The 23,085-nt window shown below is 35.2% G+C and overlaps 1 protein-coding gene across 1 annotated transcript in view; it reads left to right on the top strand.

The window, feature by feature from the left end:
- gabbr2 (gamma-aminobutyric acid type B receptor subunit 2) overlaps nucleotides 1–23,085 on the top strand; it is a 184,787-nt gene that overhangs the window by 74,465 nt on the left and 87,237 nt on the right. The window contains exon 3 of the mRNA XM_023344732.1: nucleotides 15,199–15,369. Within this exon, the coding sequence (XP_023200500.1) occupies nucleotides 15,199–15,369 (171 nt within the window). The remainder of the gene's footprint in view (nucleotides 1–15,198; nucleotides 15,370–23,085) is intronic.

The following is a 23,085-nucleotide window of genomic DNA, read 5'->3' as shown; positions in this document are numbered from 1 at the left end:
TTATTAACTCAGCAGAGTTGCAATACAGTATGAAAGCACATAATGTCAAATCAGTTCATTTATTGTTTCTGATTTTATTGCATTTCCTGAAATTATTTCCTGCAGAGCCTTGAGTTGCATACTTCAGTAAATTCCATAAAAGATGTCATATTAGTTTTTTGTTTTAATTCGTAAAAAGTTATTATTAGGTAGACCAGCCCTAAAATACATTTTAGACAAGAAATACCCTTTCAGGTAAATGAGAGATGAAGAGAACACTGAAACTTTCAACCATTTGTATTTATAGTTATATTGTAGTTTAACTAAATTATTTAAATCTCAAGAGCGCGTTTGTCTCACACTTGGTGGGATTCCAAATTTTTTCCCCATTTTAGGTTAAATATAATATAATATATACTTTACAATACATATGTAGTTCTATGAAATAGAACCCAGAGTTTCTCAATTTGTTGACAAAGGAAATTATATTTGCTTCTGCAACAAGTATTAAAATATTTTTTTCTTTATTTTGTATTACGCCTTGCTTGCAGATCTTTAGAGTACGGGACTTTGTTGAAAATGTGAAAATGATTGGTTGTTTTTGACCAGGAGCTCTGTATTTCTGCAGATTGAAATAGTAGCAATGTGAGAAGGTGAAGTAGCTTGATTTTTTTTTCTTTCACAGATTATTTATCTCATATTATACTGTTGATGACATAGTGACCGTTTAAACAAATATGTAAGAAATATTTTTTGCATAGTACATCTTTTAGGTCGGTCAATTGAGTTTCAGTTTAATTGTGATGTTTTTCTTTTTTCAAATCCCAGTGCTTCTATTTTGTATTCTCCAATGATAGTTTTTCAAAGCTTCAATTATACTGAAGATGGCATGAATTACTGCTTGGGTGTTTCCATATTTTTATGAAAATATTGCTGCCCTGGAATCTAGTATTTGTATAAATGACTTTTTTCTCCAAATGCTGATCACATTTATTAGTCACTTCTCGACTTGAGAAATCTCAAACCTTGTATCTGGTTTGTTTGATGGTATTTTGCCTGTCTAGCTTTATTTTATGCTCCCATCCAAAATAGAAATCAATATAAAGCTCTACTTCAATAATATAGAGCTAAAAATAAAATGGGTACTTAAGTTCTTAATCTCTGGAAACACTGTAAAAGGTTGTGAAGGAAGATGTGAGAAGTGGGATTTCCTTGGCTACGTTACCTGATATTTACCGCTCAATAGGTTAGCGCCATGGGGGTCACTGCTCCCTGTGGTGTAACGCTGTGCATTTTTAAAGAGACAGAACAGGCTAAGCAGCAGGATACCAGATGCCTCCCACAGCATTAGGTAAAGCACACAAACACAGCACTGCTGACCTTTCACTCAGATAAACACCATTAAATATGAAAAAGGACATAATTGAAAGTAACCACTGGCACTTTTTTCTTTTCACCCACACTACATAGGTGCATTAATACTGAAGAAAATCACAAGGCACCCAAACACCATTGAGCTCACCACTGATAATAATCTTGACATTTCCAGTAGTGTCATTAGTACACATTGCAAACACCAGCCAAGCTTTTGATGGTGTATAATATTTCCAACAAGACCCATTTCAAACATGTTCACTTTAACCAGTGACTATTTTTTACTTAGTCTATAGAATAAAAACCTGTGAGAACAACTACAAACTGCATCCAATTGTTAATTTATTCACATCTTCCAAAGTTTACCAGGTGATGGTTTAAATTATAAGACATTTGACAACAGTCAGGTATATGTCATAAAAGCTCTGCACCAATACAACACAAAACAGAAAAACTGATTGGATTGACTAACCATTGCAAATTCTAGCTTAAAGAACAGTTTCTGCAAAACAGCAAAAAATATTTTAATTCCCAAAGACAAATCTTAACTTGTCTTATGTATTTTTTTTACAAGCGCTGAAGCTGATGCAGTTAACAAAAGCACTCAAAGCTGCATTATGTATTTTTTTATGAAGAACATGTTTTTCACATATTTATTAAAAGTGTCACCACATTGTGATTGTAAGTTATGAGACAGATAATCTGTGCTAAGATCGATCTCCTCCACCTCCTCCCTGAGCTACTATTGCCATCTGAAGAAATGGACTGGCCAAGACCAAAAAAAACTAATCAGAACCGGGAGGAAGGTCTTAGGACTGTCGGTCAATAGTGCTAAATGTGCTAATGACATAGAAATTAGCACATTTCTATGTCATTAGCACATTAGCCCCATAACTTCTGTAACAGTTATGGGGTAACTGTTACAGAAAAAAAACATTTATTTGCTGTCATCAGTGGTCATGCTAACAAGACTGAGCATTCACTACATGCATGCTAGCTGTATGTTGTGACAGATAGTATTTTAAGTCTAGAGTACTATTACTCGCCTTTGTATCTGCTGCTGTCTACCCTGCTTGCTGTACACCAGCCGAGTGACTGGTTAACTGTTTCATCATCGTGAGCACAAGCTGCTGATTGACCTAATTAGGCCCACGGGGTGGAGCCTAATTAGCTGCAGTACAGGGTGGTGGCAGGGTTTGGGTGGGCCAGGTTGCCCTAACAGTGGATATATATTTTTTGTAACCAAGCCACAGACATGACTAAAACTGCCACCCAATAACATTGCCATTACCTTTAGCTTCAGTACTCTTTTTTTAGAGTTTTGTACACTCCAGTCCCCTTTATTGAACAGTGATAGACAGGAAATATGGAGCAGAGAGAAGTGGAAGACATGCAGCAAATGGACCAAGAATCAGCAACCCTTTTAAACTAATTTCAAATGACGGCAACTCTGAAAACAGAGGAAATTGTTAGAGTTGAGCTTTGGTGATTGGAAATACTACAAGATCGACAGAGTGAGCATGAAGCTGGTAAAGATATTTCAATTGAGCTGGTGTTTATCCTGCAGAGGTAAACTTTGATTTCTTGCTCGGTGGTGGCATTTTTCCGTTTCCTCCACCAACAGAGATCAGTAGGAGTAATCGGCTTAACTGATTTAATTATGGGGTAAGGTTTGAAACCTTCAACGCATGTCTTTCCTTAAATAAGTATTCAGAGATTATGAGGGTTTGAAATTCTGCTTTTCAGCACTTAATGTTCTCTCTTTTGCATGGACATTACTAAAACCTTTGAACTTAAACCAAATGTATTAAAACTATGATAAACAGTTGAAGAACCAAACATTTTAAACAAGTAAACCTACCAATTTTGTGCTTCCTGGTAACTAAATAATAAGTATTTCTAAATGAAGTAAACTCTGAAAAATATAACAGTTACAGAGGGAAAGGAAATCAATTAGTGTGAGAGGAAACAATGAAAAGAAAGCACATAAAATCCAATGTTTCAGTATATATTATTGAAATGTATATGAGCTTTTGTCGTATTGATTAAAGCAGGTTTACATAAATATTGTTAAATGGAAAAAGTGAAACTAGCTGAACTTCAAATAATCTACAGATAAACACTCTGAGGCTGAAAGAGCAGGTTTACAATTTATAGCAAAATAGGAGAAAAGTAATTTCAATTCTGCCAGTCTTCTCCCCCTTGGTAGCATTGCCTCATTCCATGTACGTTAACCAGTGCCCTGCAGAAAGCCAAAGTTTGAGAGCCATTCAGTCTTTGGTGTCGTCATGCTGAAGGGTCTTTCATGTTTTTTGTTGTTGGACTACCAATCCACCTCACACCCTAACCATGCCTCTTTCACATCCCAGGAGATGGAATTTTAAAAATTTACAGTCTTCTTTTGAGCTAGCCTTTTGGCCCCTGCAGGTCTTTGGAAATTGAAAAGTCAGAGTAAAGACGGGGGGCTGAGGTAAGACGGAGGGACCATGGCCGTGAAACTGAGAGACAGTTTTCTGCATTTCTGATAAGCCTTTGTATATCCCCTACAGCGGGTCTTGGCCACTTCGTGTTTCTTTCATTGGAGTGACCCTCTGCTGCACAAACCAGATGCTATCAAATGCTGAAAAATTCTACTTGTGTTGAGGGGAGTTCATTGAAATAAATTCCCTGTCTTGTTGCTGTTTTCTCCAGCTGGGCAACAGCATATTTCACTACTGAGGCTGTTTTATTGCCACTATTTCAAGAGTAATTGAAAATCCATGGTTGATTGACTCAGAGTCTCTGTAATTAATTTTTCTTTAGTTGCAGGGCAACAAACCCAAAACCCACCCAGCGTGGTGGACTTTGTGCTGTTTACATCACCTAACTTTATTGTTCTTTTGTAATTCCAGGTAGATGTGCAAAGTTTTACTTTCTGTTATTTTCTGCTATTTTGATGAGCTGACTGGAAAAATGTTGGTTCTTCCATTTTGAGTTATTTCTGATTTGTTTACTTGAGGCAACATTTTAATAACAATGAATGAACTTACATTCACAACCCCTATGGCATAAGCTGCATTTTAGTATTGATTTCAAAACATTTTCACCTGTAAATCTAGACCAAGACCCACCTGTCTAGAACATTAACCAACACTTTGATGTGCATTGATGGCACTTGGCAAAATGTAATGTTTAGGTTTTCTCAATTGTTGATTGTGTGGGGTCTTCTATGACTAAACATTTTTTGTGTTGTTATTATGTAAATGCTGAAATGTGCTTGGCAAATAAACGTGATTGATAAGTTCACACAGTATTGAACCTTGTAGGAATGAGGCAGTGACTATCAAGTATTCATATGTAATTATTTTCATTTTCAATTTTCATCTCTCAATCTATGAAATCTCAATGTAGTTGTCTTTGAGAAATAGTTAGACACTAAATGCTATTTCTATTCATTTTCTAACCAGTACTTTGAATATAAATGTTTCTTTTGTTGATCATCAACTAAACCAGTGCCTATAAGCCATTTATCTTGGAAATGCTCCTGAATGCAAATTTTCTATTGTAATTGGATCCTGTATTGTTTTTCCCCCTCAAAGACATGACTATGAGAGACTAGTCATTTGGTAGAGATAGGTTTTATTAATAAGCACTTTTTTAACGTTCCTTGTTTAGGCAAAGTCTTGACAATACCAGCAGGTAGAGAAATTATGTAGAAGATGCACAAAAAAGCATCTGAAGTCCATATAAAACTTTGAAAAACATAGAGAAAGCCTGGATAACCAATGATTAGATATAACAATGAAGAAGTAGATAAAAGAAAATATTGGAATCTTTGGGAACAAAGTACACAATTATGGGAGATACAAACTTTTCAAAGACACTCTAGCAGGAAAGACCTTTACCTTGGCTTGCTTCTAGTCCTTCTATTTAGTCTAATTTATCTGAAGGTGCCTTTGGTTTCACTGTATCTCCTTAAGGCAAAAGAACAGTGGATCAACAAGAAGGGCTTTTAGAAAGTTGGCTGACATCCACCAGACAAAGAAAAGAAAATAACACAATTGAAGGACATTGGGACATATTCAATAGATTTAGAAAATCTTAAACTGGAATACAATATTTATATTGCCTTAAATAGCTATTGTTCTTACCAATAAAATAACACCAATATGCCCAGCCAACAAGAGCTAAACCTGATCTAATAAATTTGCATGTAGGCTACCAAATCAATATCTGTGCCTTCAATAGTATACATCCAAGAAAATATATCTACACAGGAAACTAAAGAGGACTTGCTATTGCAACTGAGAGCTCAAGCAAAGAAAGCCAGAGAGTAAGATAGGAAGAAACCTAATGTCATGTTTCACATTGAGGGACCTTGAAGCCTGTGTCTTAGTGATGAGTCGCTGATATATACCCAGCGCTCTGAGTGTGGGAACAGGCGTTTACATCCAAGTCACGTTTGCAACAAAGCCTTGTATGGCACTATAATCATGGTCAGACTATAGAAAAAAGATAGAGGAGAAATGAAAGGTAGGTGGCAGCTCTTCTGAAGGTCTTCTTCCCAAAGCATTGTGAGATGTGTTTTATATATATATAAGCTCCAAGTGCTGATAGACATTTGATTTCTCTGTGATTAAAACATTTAGATAGATGTTTAGATATAAATATTTTCTTATAATTTTGGTGTGGTGAAACATTTGAAAACATATATCTTCGGAAAATTTGCAATTTGAGTATTGGATTGGTCTAGCTTGGGAAATGGTCTTAAACATTTTTATTTGTCAAACTACAGCTTGCAATGGATCCTTTACATTCTGCATGATGTTGGGCTACACAAAATTTATTTCCAAGTTATTTTTCCTAACTACAGTAACTTGAAATTTTTAATTCAGAGAAATGAAATAATTCTGTCAACTTTAATCAAAAGTCCACCAAAGCTCTCACATAGTACCTAGAAAAACACAGATCCTTAAAAAAGCATTTGCACCTTTTAAGACAATAAAACCACAAACATTCCTGTAACTCCTTGTAATTCCGCATGACCCACATGAATAGATTCCAATTGTAAAGTGAATCAAAAAGATTTATTTCTAAATGTTTTATAAATACTAATTTGGGAGATCTCATGTTCACTTTATATTCAACCTTTTTACACTGATATCCCTAAAAAACAACAGTGTCAACAGTCAATAATGAGATCTCAGGCTTTGTTTACAGCACTTTGTTGATTTGATTGGCTGAAGCTCGATGGCAATGATGTCAGACAGATGTTTCACTCAGTATCATGCTTCAGTCTGTTTTCTTTAAGGACTCCCTCGGTGGTTCTGTGTAACAAAGCCATCTGCTGCTTTGGGTAGTTTTCACTGTTTATAAAGTTTGAATCCACACACACCTTTGTCTTTAGTAATGCTTATTTTGCCATCAAACACCTAAATGATGCAAAAAAATATGCTTTTATAAACATGCTTATTTACCGCTATGTTAAAATGTATATACCATTAAAATAAATATAATTATGCTAGAATTGTAAAAAGATTGTTGGAGTGCCCCCCAAAAAGGTGGAGAGCTTTATATTCAAGGGTGTTTTTACACTAGCCTTGTTTTTAGCTCTGCTTAGTCTGCTTTAATTGGTTCATTTATCTAGAAACTGATTTGTTTCTAGACGGGAGAATGTGTAATCAAGCAAAAAGAAAACGCAAACGCCAAAAAACTTAGGTCTCGGTTTGGTTGAAATGAACTTGACCCCCTGCCTGTACATTACCTTTTTGATGAATTTGAAAAAAGAAGAAAACAGTTTACCTAAATATTATCTTGGAGGCAGAGATTATGCTTAGAAGGCAGAAGTGATTAATTACACAACAAAAAAGCAACGCAAAGGAGATTTTTGACGATTGTGGCAGTAGAGTACTTACTCAAATGAGAAGGAACATTTTAATCACTGGTGAAGCTTTATCTACTTTAGGATCCAGCAAAGCTTTTATCACTTGAATGAATGATTCCATGCTGCATTTGTCAGTGAATAATAATTCAAGACAAAAAAGCAAGATGTGAATTGGATGAAATAAAGATGAATGAGCCAAGCAAGAATGATGCTGTTAGCAGTGTTACCATGCAGGACGAACATGTTAGATTCAAATCCTTTGTAGGTTAACCACCTCCGAGTAGTTTCACTTTTATTCCTTGTATTTGTGTTTTTTCTGAAAAAACAAAGCCTGAAAATAGCTTTGTAATCCTTTTCAAAATGATAAATGTCAGTGACTTTTCTCTCGTGTTGTGCATTATGTTGGTTTGCCAATGCCTTTCAGCTTCAGTAGATCAATTCTGTATATATATATATTAGGTTTTAGAAAGTGTTCATTAACTGCTCGTTCACATAGTTTTATTTCTTTTAGCACTGTCAGGAAAGAAAACGAAGGCAGCTCACAGGGTGCATTTCTCAAGACTGCCCCTGCACTCAGAAGAATGGTTAATGCAAAGCAGAGGAGAGAAAATCAGAATGTTCTTGCTAAGAGTTTCCGTGACAGGCTAAGATTTAACACAGGGTGAAGACTATGGCAAAGTGCAATCACAATGTGTTGGGCTAAAGTAGATGGCTGCAATCAGTGCTGCAGCAAGCCCATTCCCACCGGCACCCGGGCTCCAGAACAGATGTTATGTGGAGAGAATTTGTCAGAAGGCCTCTCTGTCTTTTGGATTCTGTTTTCAGGCACATCTTTTTGGTTTTAACCAGCGCTGCTAGATTAAAAAAATTAGCAAACCTTTTCTTAACTATTTTATCTATTTTCTAAGATGGTAATGTTAAGCATATTAATAATTTAATAGCGATATATGTTAAATGCGTCGTACGGCCCTATTTGCAAAATTACAAAATGTGTTGTAACTCGAGATTAAATGATAATGTACATAATATGGGATTTTCCTAAGAAGAGAGAAGATTTTATTTAAAATTAGTCAAAGATTGTGTATGTATTTTTGAGAAATACAAGATAATTTTTTTCTGTTCATAAACAGATGAAAGACTTTAAAGAATCTGTAATCAATGTTGAATAATCCATGTTCGAGTAGTTAATTCAGTGCAACCCAGTTTATTTATTCACTAGTTATTCACAACAAATGTCCAAATGCACTTACTAAAAACAAATACAGAACAAACAGATAGAGATGCACAGTGAATTCAGTCCAATTTTATTAACTGATTCAAAATTCAATTACCTAAATTCCAGTTTGACCCTAGTCATAAAAAAAGCAGTCAACTGCAGTTTATTATGGAAACTTGTAAAAAGGTCAACAAACCAAAGGCAGCAGTGAGGTCATTTTTTTCACTATGTTGATTTTCATTACCTATTTTAAACATTAAAACATATATTAATAAATTAATACAATAAATTAATGCCTGTTGAGTACAAAAAGCGCAATATTTTTAAAGCTCCTGTACATTTGATTATCTAGATATTCATTCATCGTTTTAGAACAAAGCTTATACTCTACCCCAATTTTTTCTAAAGAAAAATTCAAAGCCGTCTTCTTAAAATAAAGGCCAGTATCCACTCAGAGACCTTAGTTCAAAGTGTTGCTGCAGTGCTTTGACCCTCCCTGTGGTTCTTGAGGAATAATCGGTCAGCAGTAATCCAACAAGCCTATGGTGGGCCACATGTTGGAAAGCTGAGAAAAGCTATATTTGATTATTCTGTGCTGTTACCCACTGTACTGTATACAGCCAACTACCGTCAATTGAGTAGCTCATGTAGATATGAATGAGAGGAGATAACTGAGACTTCGCTGTGAAAGACGGAAAGTTACTAATGAAATGTTTAGCAGCACTTCTGACTGTTAAACCAGTAGCACACATTGTACTACACAGATTTGTACTTTAGCGTTTCAAGGCACAAGTTGGAGAGAAACTTTTTAATTGCTTATGAATCCTGTTTAAAAACTATCTTTTACTCCCTCACTTTCAATATGTGGACTTTTTTAATACAACCTCAAGTTTTATTCTGTTATTTGTGGTGCATGCTTTAATGATCCTTTTACTCCATTATATTTCCTACTGTTATATGTGCAGCACTTTGGTAAACCATCTTGTTGCTTTCAGAGTCCTGAAGTTCTTTAATTGGTATGGTGTGATATATTAATAAAAATATTTGCATGGGCCGTCTGACCAATGTAATCTTTCATTTAGCCAACAAGTATTTGACTAATTGAGAGCAACTAATCTTTTGTCACCAGGCAGTGGTGTGATAATTAAATATGGAAAAAGCAAAAAGCAAGCAGGTGACCTAAGACAGAAGTAAATTATTCCTTTCTGATACTAATCATCCCCTAAAAGCACCCATGCTATATAAAATGGGGACTATTAAGCAAAACACATACTTAATTTGCAAGGCTGGACTTCTGTTTCATACAAAATAGCTTCATGTTTTAAAATTCAGACCCATGTAAAAACCTTTTAGACATGCCCACATACCTGGGGCCCACATACCTGGTTCCAGAGGAACAGCATCTTGATGATCTTTTGTTTAAGAAAATGAAACTATCTACTTTTTACAATTAAGTGGACTGTGTGACTGAGACAGACAACTTACGAAGCCTTCCTTCCCACCGTCACTATATGCTGTATACACTATAAGTGTAAGGAATTGTTGCAAACACTTTCGCATGGAACAATCCCATTATCTCGATAAGCATCACAAGTATTATAAATTATATCTATTATAAATTACAGTGTAAATTAAGGTAACCTGCGCACTCTAGCATCTTAAATTTTGTCCCTGTTTTGTATGAAAACTGCATCTTGGTTCCCTTTAAGAATAGCAGAGAAATAAGCAAAGATGAATGAGAAAAACTGGACATATTCTATGTCTCCCTATGACTGCGTTTATTTTCCACTTCCTGCTTTCTTGTGTTGCCTACATTAACAATTTAATTGAAAATTAAGAAAAAGAGTCATTTTAGAGTATTATTGGACCAAATTCTTAAAAGACTGATGATGTATTTTAAGAATCAGCTGTTGCAGCACTCTCCAGCAAAATGAAAGAGATGGATACACAGAGAGAGGGATAAATAAATAAAAAACCAGATCTCTGCCAGCTGAAAAGATAGTAATTTGCAAATGTTGGCTGCCTCTAGTAAAATGTTTGCCTACTCATAACATAAATTGCCTGTGTGTGGGCTTCCCCTGTGCTGCTCATATACTGCGTTTTTATAAACTGAAAAATACACGACACCTTGTGTAAAAATGTCCAACAGGACTTACTTTGTTCTTTTATTGCAGTAGTATATTCTCAAATGGAAAAAAAAATAGAATTTCCTTTCACTAATTTAATTCACTGTGGGAAGGAAATTTCACAGTTAGAAAAAAAAATGATGGCATAGTTATTGGCTTTAATAAAAAAAAACATGTAAAAGATTGTTTCATCACTGTGAAAAGGACATTTCTTCACAAAAAAAGAACCCTTAACAAAACAAACAAAAAAGAAAAGTCACTGCTAGATGAATAGAAGGAGACGGAGGGAAAGGAGAAAGGAGAGAAAAAAACAATAATGGTCTCTACAGTTCAGCATCTGCTCATTAATCTTTCATAGTCAGCCAAGTGGCAGCTGCAGGAAGCCCAGGTTATGGTATCAAATCTCAATTTATAAATAGAATAGTTTATAGAGCTAGGTGGCAGAATACCGTCATCCAAACTGCCATTCTCCTGCCTCTGTCTGTGGAATCTCAATATTTTCAACTTCCAGAGTTTGTTAGCATTCAGCAATGCTGTGTAGTCTCAGTGTAAGACATAAAAATACACATCTGTCAGAAGTGATAAAATGATGAAACTGAAGTGGAAAAACTGTCATATGCCTACTGTGTGCAATACATATGCGCCACGACTTTATGAAATTTTGTCAAAAATGTATATCGACCAAAACATGCCCAATCATGTTTGGGCAAAGATAGGCTCCTAATTAATCCCCTGAACAGTAAAAGCTATAAACACCACAATTTTGGCCTGATTGTTTGTCATGAGAAAATCCTCTCATGAATCCTGTTTGCGATGGTGATGCTTCACTGCCACTGACCCCCATTGCTTCAAGGTCGGCTTGCTGACAGCTGAAGAATGGCAAAGTACCTGTAAGCTTATATCATGGCACAGGTGATGTTAGGTGGAAGTGCGATCTTCCCTGCTCCTCAGTCCCTTAGACACAGTGGTGACAAGTGAGCCTGTTATTGATCAATGCCCCGAGAAAGGACCTTATATTATATGACAAGCTCATACAATTTATTTATTTATTTATTTTACAACAAATAGATGCCAGTAACTCACTGGGTAAAACAAGGTGACTGACTTCTTTCTTTATGTCTAACTTTTCGTGTACCTTTACAAACGCTTACCCTGGTCTTAAAGGAATAGCTCAGGATCTTTAAAGCAAAGATAAAGCACAAGGTTATCAAATATACACCAAGCTGAAAAATATGTTTGAATTAAAGGAAATAGATATGTAGATTTGGATGGTATAGATTAAATGAATGAATAAAAGCAAAGTGTATATTAAATACAGTTAGAGTAAAAAAAAGTGAAAATAAAAAGCTGCCAAACTGGCATAAAACAAGACATGTGGCGGTGTGGTTCTGTTGGTCTGTGCAGTATATGTCATCATTGTGCAACATGATTGGCATGATGGTCTGGGGTTACAGCAAGCTATAAGCTCTCATAGGAGGTGAACGTAACATCATTCAGCTGTCTAGAGGGTCATGAAAGTCGTGATTCGCAGGGGTTTTTTTTCGCAGTCAAACCTTGGAGTTCCTGGTTTAAGTCTTGAAATGTCTATCTCTTTATAAAACTTAAAAACATGTTTATTTCTTAATATTGTCTCCATCCATTCCTTTATTACTGTTTATATAGGCAACTGGTTGCGAGTTTACCCAACTAATGCTAATAGAATATAGATTCATATCCCACACATCTCTAGTCTTTTTTCATCTTTCCGTCTTTCCTTTGTTTGTTGATGTGGTTCAATGGTCCAGTTCACTGAAGTATTTATTTTTCTGTATGTTTCCATGTGTTTTTAGTACAAATTTCACTGTTTTGTTTTAGAAAAGAGATTATGCTGTTATTTAAACTGCGGTGTTATAAGGTGTGCTGATACAACCATTCATTTTGTTTTATCTCACCTCTCTGCAACTGCCGCTTCATTATTCAAAGGCCAACCACACAGTTAGCACCAGCAGATCCTATTTCGAGAAAGTCCCACTAGGACCAATCAATGCTATTAGATCTGTCAGCATGATTAGACACACTCATGTGTTCTCCTTACTTCTTTTGCTGGCCTGTAGGAAAGCTTGTGAGCCTTTTATTTATGGATAACCAATCCCAAGATATATCACTTAGGTTCCCAAGGATCCAAACAAGGAAACATTTAGACTGAATGAGTCTTTTAACAATAATATTAAACTTGCTATACTATATTATTCATGGTTTGAATAAAGAAAGAATTATCATTTTACTGGGAAGACTTAAAAGCTAAATGTACAATGAAGAATAAAATTGATGTTGTAAAGATTATTTTTATTTAATTTTTTATATATTTTAAGCCTGGTTTGGCACTGAGTCATCTTTTTAAACCAAACTAAAAGATTGTCTTTAGTTGCTGGAAATCTCCCAGTACTAAAGGAAGTCTGACCAGAGATCTATTGCAGAAACTTTTGAAATAATATTGACATTTTTATTTCAGCTCAGTCAAAATGGCACAAATTAAATTAAAAATAAATTATTATGAAATAAAGTTAGTCCATTAGATGGTTAATTAATTTGTTACTTTATTTTTTTTTTTACAGATATTCAGTACCATGCTGGCCCACATAATTTAGCTTAGTCATGACCGAAAATATAAAAAGATTGAGACATACACTTGTTTAAATACTGAAATTGTTTTTGCAGAGAAACAAAATTTGCCAGTTAGAAATGTTGGCTCTGTCTGGTGCCAGAGGTGGGCTCTTTGGTCTGAGACCTGAGAAGTGATTTGGACTCGAGGTCTAAAGAGAAGAGAATTGATTTGGACTATACGTTTTGAGAATTAAATTCATCACTAGGTCTAAAGACTCTGAAATGGGTAATGTAGGCTTAATGACAGCCATTGATCAGACTACAGACAGAATAGGAAATTGTGGCCATTTTACCCTTATGCAAAAAAAAAAAAACCTACATAAAGTTAATGTACTGTGCCTTATGATTGCAGTTTGGATATAAAATATTTCTTTGAATGAACAGAATTTAATTTCATATGAATATGGCTGCAACTATCTTATTCTATGTTTTTCTATATGTCATTTTAACTGAGTTATTTCACATATGGAAATTAGGTTTCCATAAAACCCCATTGCATATGAGTAAGGGGGAGGCAGTTGGTAGAACAGGTTGGTCAGACCCAGACGTCCCTGGTTTGAACCCGGTTCCCTCCCTTCCTGGGTAGGATCGGGGGGGTTGCTTCAGGTTGGGCATCTGCAGTAAAAATCTGCCAGGTACATGCGTGATGTACATGGAGGAGTCAGCTGCCGTGCTGCAAGGTGCCGAAAGAACAAGTGAAAACACATGGGTAAACCAAAGATTGAAAGGCATGTGAAAACTGTATTGTGTAATGAAAAATAAAGAAAAGATGGGAGAAAATATTTCATCTGTGGAATGTGTTTCCCCCATGTGAAACAGACGTTAGCAATAATGGGAAGAGTTGGACTGCTGTGATGCAATAATGATATTTTTCCTGTGATTTTTGCGAAGGATTGCATAACTTTTGATATGCCTTTTTAAATAAAATGTGAATAAATATGTATCTTTACTTTTTCAAAACTCATACTCCATTTTTATTGTTATTGTATGAGACGTACATTTCACATTTCCTATCAGTAACACATTTCTTAGTTGAAAGAGAAAAAGCCTGCCAGGGGAATGAATGATTTCTAACTTACCTGTAAATTGGGATCTTCGCAGTGAATGATCATCTAATTGAGAAATAAAACCAGAGTAGCTGTGCTGTACATTTTCAATTTCTTGATAAAAACACTTTTTGTAGAAATATTTACGGAACAAGTGTGAAGCGTTTTGGTTCACGTAACTCTTACATCTTTTCATTTTTAGTTCAATAACCTATAAAAGCCCTTCAAAATGTTTACAGAGTAAAACATTTATTTTTCAGTTTCATGCTCTTTTATTGTAAGACTGGTCTACAGAACTTTCCCTTCAAATATTCTTTGGTTGCAGCTGTAGAAGTTAGCAATATGTGTTGGTAAGAAGGTAATTACCGTTTGGTTTCAGAACATTTTATGCTTGGTGTGTACAGTTGTACATAGATCTTAGAGATGTAATTCAACAAGCAAAAATGTATTTTACTTACCCACCAAGGGATGATTCAAATTACTAAGCTCCTTTTCTCTTGTCAGACTACAAATGCATAGAAATGGGGACACTTATTAATACTTATAGACTTGAAAATTCACACAAACAGCATTATGGGAGCCTTAAAGGTTGCAAATTCATTGTTTGTGGCTCCTATAAAATTTTGATTTAAAGTTGCTGTTTTTACTAATATTTGAAGAAAATGTGAAGTGGTGTCTTGTTTTCACACACAAATTTGAAGCCAATTCCTGTGTGCATTTCTGATTGTTGAATCAGTAATATGAAGAATGCCTTACTCCAGAGAAATGGATATGATTTTCACCTAACTAGATTGTTTGGTACATGAAAACATTATTTATAGTTACTACAAAAAAACAAACCCTACAAAAGAAACCAGAGCATGAAAGCGAACTTCTACTTATGTTGTGTTTAACTCTCATAGGATGATTCAATGTTGACTGTATTTTTTTTGTCATCTTCTGTCATTCCAGCTGTCATTTGCAGCGACCACCCCGGTTCTGGCAGACAAGAAGAAGTACCCCAACTTCTTCCGCACCGTCCCGTCCGATAACGCTGTGAACCCAGCAGTTATCAAATTCCTTAATTACTACAACTGGAGCCGGGTGGGGACCCTCACACAGGATGTTCAGAGGTTCTCAGAGGTCAGTTCTTTGTGTGTGTTCTGTATAAAGAGCATATTATAAAGATTAAACCTGAACAAAACTTGAAAACTACATTAACTTTAGCAATAGAATGCTGAAGTTTGTGAAATTTCATATTCAGGATTGCAATACCTTATTTAATCATTTAAATTTTCTTGGTTGGCTTTTGTTTTTTTACTGTATTTGACTCCCATAAAAACAAATACTCTAGGATATCTAAACATTGGGGTGAACATTAAATTTTTTCTCCTTTTTTTGCATTTTCAGAGTTCTGATTATATTTTTTGCACTTATGTTGTAAAGACTGCTGTTGAAATTGAAAGATATCTGTGTATATTGTAATAGTTTACCAGTAACCTAACAACTTGAGTAGAAAAATAATTAAACATTATGCATTATAATCTAATAATATTGTTAAAGAAATGTTAAAAATATTTTTTTCAAATGAACAAAATTTCAGTTTATTTCTAAATGAACAAAATTCCTAGAATAAGGTTGAGTAACTACTCTGCAAGCCCTGTCTCAGTAACATAAAATCAGATTTTGTATTTTTTGATTGCACATTTTAAGTACTTCTAAAGGAATGTTTTCTAGATTTGTGGATAGTGTTGTTTACCCAACATTTTGTGTCTCTATAGATCCAACTCTATGCTCTGTGGATTTTACTAAAGCCAGAACAGTTTAACTCATCAAGAACTGATGCAACATATGAGTAATTCAGTTTTCATTCCCAGAGAATGCCTTAGGCCTGAATAAGTTAACTCATTAGAGCTTTTATCATTGTGCCTCTATATAGGAGAGACATTTTCAAGTTTTATTATGGTGAAGCATTATATCACTATTATATGCCTCAATTTATTGCACTCTCATTTAGGAAGAATGTTTTGCCTCAAGCTGATTCACCAACTATAGGTGCAGCTGGGAGCACCCTAATCTTTAATACCTTTTTACAATTATCATTAAGATACTGTGAGTATGATTTAAATGGATGACAGTCATTCATTATCAAAAACAACTAAATGTATAGTTGTTTTTTTATAGTATTTTTTTGCCCACAAGACACAAAAAGTCCTTAGGGACTCGTTGTAATCTCTTAAGATTAGATATTTTAAGAGATTTGTCATCAAATTAACACACTTGAAACAAAAGCTGATAATTAAATCTGGGAAATCTTGACTATTTATAAAAGGGGGATGACAAATAAATAAAGACCCCAGAAAATAAATACTGTTTTACAGCAACTCTCATCATTTAAATCATACATTAATGCTTTTCACTGGCCATCTGAGCAACTGAAACTGATGCAAAAGTCAGCTTTTAATTTGTTCATCACATTTTATTTGTTGTTTACTGATAAGTGATACTTTTGATTTAATAGCTCAGGTTGAAATAAGTGTCTCATACATGTAGTGTGTAGTCAACCTTAAACCTATAAAACCAGGGCCCTTAAGGAGACAATAAAAAGAAAGTGAGGTAAAAAGCAACGCAAGATGGATAAAATGTTGCAATCAGAATATTATTGTGAAATTTTTAAATTAAAAACTCTGTTGGTTCCATTTGGTCTCGGTATCTAGGCAGGTCTCTATCACCACCATCTGGAGAGAGAAATGGAGGATTCATTCATAATTTATGAAAGTAAAAAGAAAACCACAAACACAAAATGAGAGTTGAACCACAGACATTGTGGAGTAAGGACAATAAGGTAGCTACATGTATATAAATAGTCACTGGTATATCATCAAGTATAAAATAAAGAAATCTAGTGACAACAGAGGACAGTGAAATCCAAAGACAACAATTTAACAAGAAAACCCTTCCTAAATAAAGCTTCAGAAGGAGTTAATCTCATAAGATCTTCCAACCACAAAGGGAAGTGAGTTTTAAAGATGATATATCTTTTACTATTTGCAGCAAAACAGAATACATGTGTGTAAATGAGAGGGGCATCAGTTCAACAGTGATGTTACACGAAGTAGAAATAAAGAACAGAACTTTAAGTACGGTCAACGGTCCTGAGCAATGGAGAGTGTGAAAGAGAGGTGAAGTAGTGTGTGTAAGCAGGTTGGAATGCATGCAGAAAAATGTCAGATATGATGTGCGATAAAAGGGTTTCAGCAAGAACGAAGGGAAAGGTGTACGAGACAGCACTGCAGCAATGTTATATGGTTCAGAGATGGTGCCAATGAGGAAACGCCAGGAGGCAGAACTGGAGGTTGCACAGCTTAAGATGTTGGATAGATCAGGTATGGGTATGTCAGAAGGACACCTGATGTTAGACGTTTAGTGAATAAAATCCAAAAGGCCAGAATGAGATAATTTGGACATTTTAAGAGAAGAGACAATGATTTACTTGGGAGATGGATGTGGAGTTTGGAGCCATAAAGGTGGAGGCCAAGAAGAACACCAAAAAGCAGATTTTTGGATGTGGTGAAAGAAGACAAAGTTAGCTCATTCCTTTTTATTGGGTTTCTTTGTAGTGATACTGACGAGCAACCACAGGCAAAGTAGTCTGGCGTTGGTGTACAGAACTTGAAATTGATTTCTAGACATACAATTATCCTTATATTTGGTCTTTAAAGAATATTACTGCATTACAGGATTTATTTAGCCCTCCAGTGTTGCTGTTCAATCACTTGAAACATACTAGATCGATTGCTTCTAAAGTCCTACTTCTGAGAGAAAACAAATCAACTCTTTAGATCCAAGCTGATGGTTACATTAAAGAAAATGGTTATTCAAAAAATATGTGGATCACCTCTTAAACAGATACAGCATCAGGTTGGAGGAAAAAATCCTTTGTATAGCTTCCTGCATTCAGTCAGGTCTGCAGTATATGTGTGTCTATCAGTATAACGCAGAATACAGCATAGACTTTTTATGCGCTGACTGAAGTAATCATCACCATTGGTACTGACTTAGCACTTGTCTCATTCATAATCAATTTAGTTCAGTTGAAAAATACTTTAATACCAAAGGGAAATTAAGTGTTGTTGTAACTCATATTATCAAAGTTTCTTCAAACAGTTGCTGTATGCAATGACGGCTGTAGGCAGGAAGGACCTCCTGCAGCTGTCTGCGTTAAAGCGGTTATAAAGAAGCCTCTGACTAAGGACGCTCTGAAAATAAAGGTTCCTTCCTTGTTTTGTCAACAACTATATCACTAACCATTCAGTGCATGATGTTAAGGGTCTCCCAACTGCGTTTTCATAAAAACATTGAACAATACAAATGCAAAGATGGCTTCCTGTTTGAGATGCCTTACAAGTTGATGGCTTAATATGGCTGAATCCTATGATGATACACAGTTTACCAAGGTAACATTTGAAAATGTATAGTGGTGCTTTATGAAAACTCTATGACTTCTTCCCTTGGCAGTTCTGAGGTGTAACTGCAATAGGTTAACCAAACAAACTGATTTCTAGCAAGTCTAGAGTGTGGATGAACATCATGTGACCTGAATTTTGTGCTATTCCTACAAACAATTTATGAAGGTTTTGGCTGTGAGTTCCAGTTTCGAGGTTTCAGGAATGTATTCCCATCTGACTGTATGTGGTCATAATGTAAAGCATTATTTATACATTTGATTTTAATTCTTACAGTGTCATATACCATATCAGATATGAATGTTGTTATTAAAAAATATGATAGGCATATTGACAGAGATAAATGCAATATTGGGATCATTTGTTTTACTTTTAAGAGAGTAGGATGTGGAAAGGGGGGAGGGAGAGTATGTATGCGAACTCTCATTGTAAATCTTGGAGAAACAAAATCCCTTTATCTCTCTCTTCCTGAAGACACCAAGGGGCTTAGGATAGGCTGAAAACAGACAGCCAGATTCAATCAGCCCACCACAAGATTGGCTTCTAATCCTGATTTACAAATATTCAAGCATCTCTTCCACACTTCATGATTCTTGCAATCTTCTGTCAAGTTCAAAGCTTGCAGTTTTGCAGTTATTTTTGGAAATTATTCACTGTTACAATTTGTTGATGAATAATGAAGATTTGTTTTAGTCTGGTCATAAATAAGGAGAAAAAAGATTAAAATGAGAAGACTTGCTTTTGCACAATCTTTCCTTAATATGTTGTTCAAATTATTTAATTTGTATTCATCACATTGTATACTGAAAGCTAATGTGGATATTGTTCATAGCCGTAGTTATAGCAATCTAACTCTGAGTATAAGATGTATCCCGTTTTCTTCAGTTCAGACACACAGAATGACGACACTACAAAAAAAGGAAAAATACTAAATTACCACCGATGGAGAATATTCCCTCAGCTATTATATTCTGTAGAAAAATAATAAATATATGAAAATTGGCACAGAAATATGTAATTTAACAGCTAAACAGTATAGATTTGTAAAACCTGCCTAGAAAAATAAAATAATGATATTGTCAGTTTCCTGACCATGTTTTAGAATGGTGCCTTTCCAGAATAAAAGTTTTAATGTTGCTTTATCTTTCAAAGCTGGCATTTGTTTCTTATCACTGAATTTATTTTAAGTAGATGGAATAACAAAACATGTAGATATTTTACTGCAAGTCAGTACCAGTCTTGGTAATACTTCTATTTTTTTTCTTAATTTATACTTATAATCCTAAGTATTGACAGCTGATATCTAAAACCAGGTGATCTGTCAGCCAGTTCATTAAGATTTTCAGTTATTTTAAATTGTCTTGAACAATTTGTGTACTATTATATTTTATCTTTGGATGTGATTTGCATATTTACTCATTTCCAGGGAAGCCCTTGTTTTTTTTTTCTTAATTTGATGTTTCTGAGCCTCTGAAATAGTTTTTGTAAAGTCTTCCCACTAAATAAAGCCACCTAACATAGGGACTCAATGAATGGAAAACAACCAATTTTAAATCGGATCTTTAGGAATTTTTACTAGTTTCTTGGTTTAATTAATAAAAACACTAAAGCTAACAGAGTCTGATAGACATCAAACAGTATTTTGTCATCAACACTGTGATTTTTCCAAAGAGCTAAGCTGTCTTCCACTTTGTCTAACAAGGCATTTTTAAATTATATTGGATATGGTACTGCAGATGCTGGATACACTCATTTTTGAATTAGAAATAGGCAATTTCTATATTTTTTCTATAATGTGAGAAAACATATGAGGGGATTTGCGGTTTGAACTATTTATTCACTGTTGAGTCAGGAAGAGCATCCTTATAAAGGCTCAAAGTGTGACTTATTGTTCTTATTATGTACTGTTAAGGAATACGGTTGCACTAATAAATGTATCTTTTGTACTGAAATACAGTAGCCTGTTTGATAATAGAGTTAGTTTAACCTCTTAGCTGTCATGATGACACAGGCATCCTCACAAACCCCTGGACTTAGATGTAAGCGTTTTGAGGACATTTTGAGGACGGTATTCAATGAACAAATTAAATATTTAGGGCCCTTGTAAACGATTATTTTAGTAACCAAATAATTTATAATTTATTCAGATGATTAATTGAGTAATCCAATAAAAAAAATATAAAATAAAATATTGGACAATTCTGCTAAAAAAAAAATAAAAAATTTTTTTTAAAGTGCAAAGAACTGGTTTTGAACAGCGGTACCTCAGCAGGTATTTTTCTTACTTTATTCAGCACTGGACTCTAAATTAGTAAAAGGTAGAAAAATTGTGAACGACATTCATACGCTTGAAAAAAATCGTGACTGAGACTTCTATTATTGTTTATAAAAAAGGCCATGCTCATTGGAGGCACATTTCAAAGAAATTAAGAGTGGTTCAAGACTTTTGCACAGCATTCCTCTGTCGCTTCCATTCTGTGTCCCCCTCCCAAGGTTAATGTTATATAATGCTTGTTAAGGACTAAGTCTGTGGCTTGCCCATCCTGCACAAACACCTACAGTCTGGTGTCCCCTGGGAATGTAACCTGTAAGCTAAAGTCTATTTCTATTCTTAGGCCACACTGAAACACACACTTTATACACACATCATGTTTATACATGGACACTAATGTTCCCTTAATGGGGCATTTGTGGTTTGTTGCAGCTGGAGATGAGTATGAGTAAGGGCTAGGTATTTGAAGGTATTAAAATGCCTATTCACACAACACACATTCTCTAAAAGACACACAGCAATCAACATTATTGAAATTGCCAGACAAACAGGGCTCGTCCAGGAACACAGCAGCAATCATCAGTCAGTCAGATGACAGACCTGACTGAGAGTAGGATTAGGACTCTATCCTCTGCCTGACTCCCTCTGCGCTCGAGTGTTTAATTATACTGTGATCGCTGATAAATGTAGCAGAAATTACTGTCTCAGCACCCACTCTATTGCAGTTCCTGTCTTTCTTTTCTCAAAAGTTGACTAAATTGTCATTCCTTTATAAATAACCGTGCATTGCTCCGTGAACCTGTCTCTACAATTAGTCATTCATGACATCAGTAAAAGAAGGCGATCATAAGAGCAGGCAATTTGAGCAACAATGTGTCATGCTAGTTTATATAAGCTCCAGACTGGCTGTACAGTTTGTTGAATGAGCACAGCAATTTATACGTGTACAGTACAATGCAGCAAGGACACAACACTATGACATTTTTTATAAATTACATAGAACATTTATAATATTGTCAACAAATTCTAAAACTAATGATTTAGTCAGAGAAAACATATTTACATGGCATAAGTTGGTTTAAATACCTACAGTTGAAACCCAATATTTACATACACAGTCCAGAAAGAATTATAGTCCTCATTTTTCACTCTGACTACACAGTTTGACCTCATTAGTGTTACTTTAATGTGTGTTTTTTTGTACACTATTGCAATAAATGCTACAGCATGAGTTTGGTTCAGGCAAACGTGAAAATGAATGTGCTTGCACGTTGCACACTTCATACTGCTGGTTTTTCTGAGACTCACGCCATACATAACTAGGCTGTTGAAATGGGGAAATACTCTGTAGGCTAAAACCACTGATCATTTTTCCACCTGATGAAGACTGGTCCTTCGTTTTTGCCATGGCACCTTTGGTGTGTCCAGTAACCCTTTTCTGAGACAAATTTTACTTGCTTTTCTACATGATGGCCTGCTCAGAAGGGACATAGGATTATTCCTGTTCAGTATTTGATGCCGTGAATTCCCAGACTGCCCCAGACAACGGTGGATGTTTATTATTACACAGGAAACTGCCCATTTGTTCTGATAACCAGCTTTTAAGCCATCTGTCCCCTCTCAGTTTATGCAAAGCGCGGCATTCAGGAAAACACAGATGTGGTGGTTGTTGTCTGAATTAACAGCAGAAGCAAAACAAAACAATCCAAAAGAAATTATTTCTCGAAATTCACATCTCTTAGTGGTTTCCTTTTCCTCTGCATGTCTGACTGAGTGTGGTTGTTTTTGAATATTCTGACCATCTGTGTGTTGCTCCAGTGCACCTTAATAAACATTTGGCTGACCCGCTGCCATTCCTCCCTTTTCTAAACATGTTTTCCTTTTAGCTGAACTTCAGCCAGGCGCATCAGAACAACACTTATAATAACACAACAGGATGTCATAGCTTGTCTATAGCACCAAACAAACTGTTTCTCAAGAGCAAAACCAGGTTATATTGATCCACTCTGGCCTTCCTGTTGTTTCAGCTCGGCACGCTACAGTGGTGGTAATATCTGTACAAGAGTGAGTGATGTTCAGGGTGATTTGGATATCTCTCCAGGGCACCACAACAGGACGCGA

The sequence above is a fragment of the Xiphophorus maculatus genome, chromosome 13, assembly GCF_002775205.1.
Source record: "Xiphophorus maculatus strain JP 163 A chromosome 13, X_maculatus-5.0-male, whole genome shotgun sequence".
In the NCBI taxonomy this organism is placed as follows: Eukaryota; Metazoa; Chordata; class Actinopteri; order Cyprinodontiformes; family Poeciliidae; genus Xiphophorus; species Xiphophorus maculatus.
This window is presented reverse-complemented; position numbering and strand designations above follow the sequence as displayed.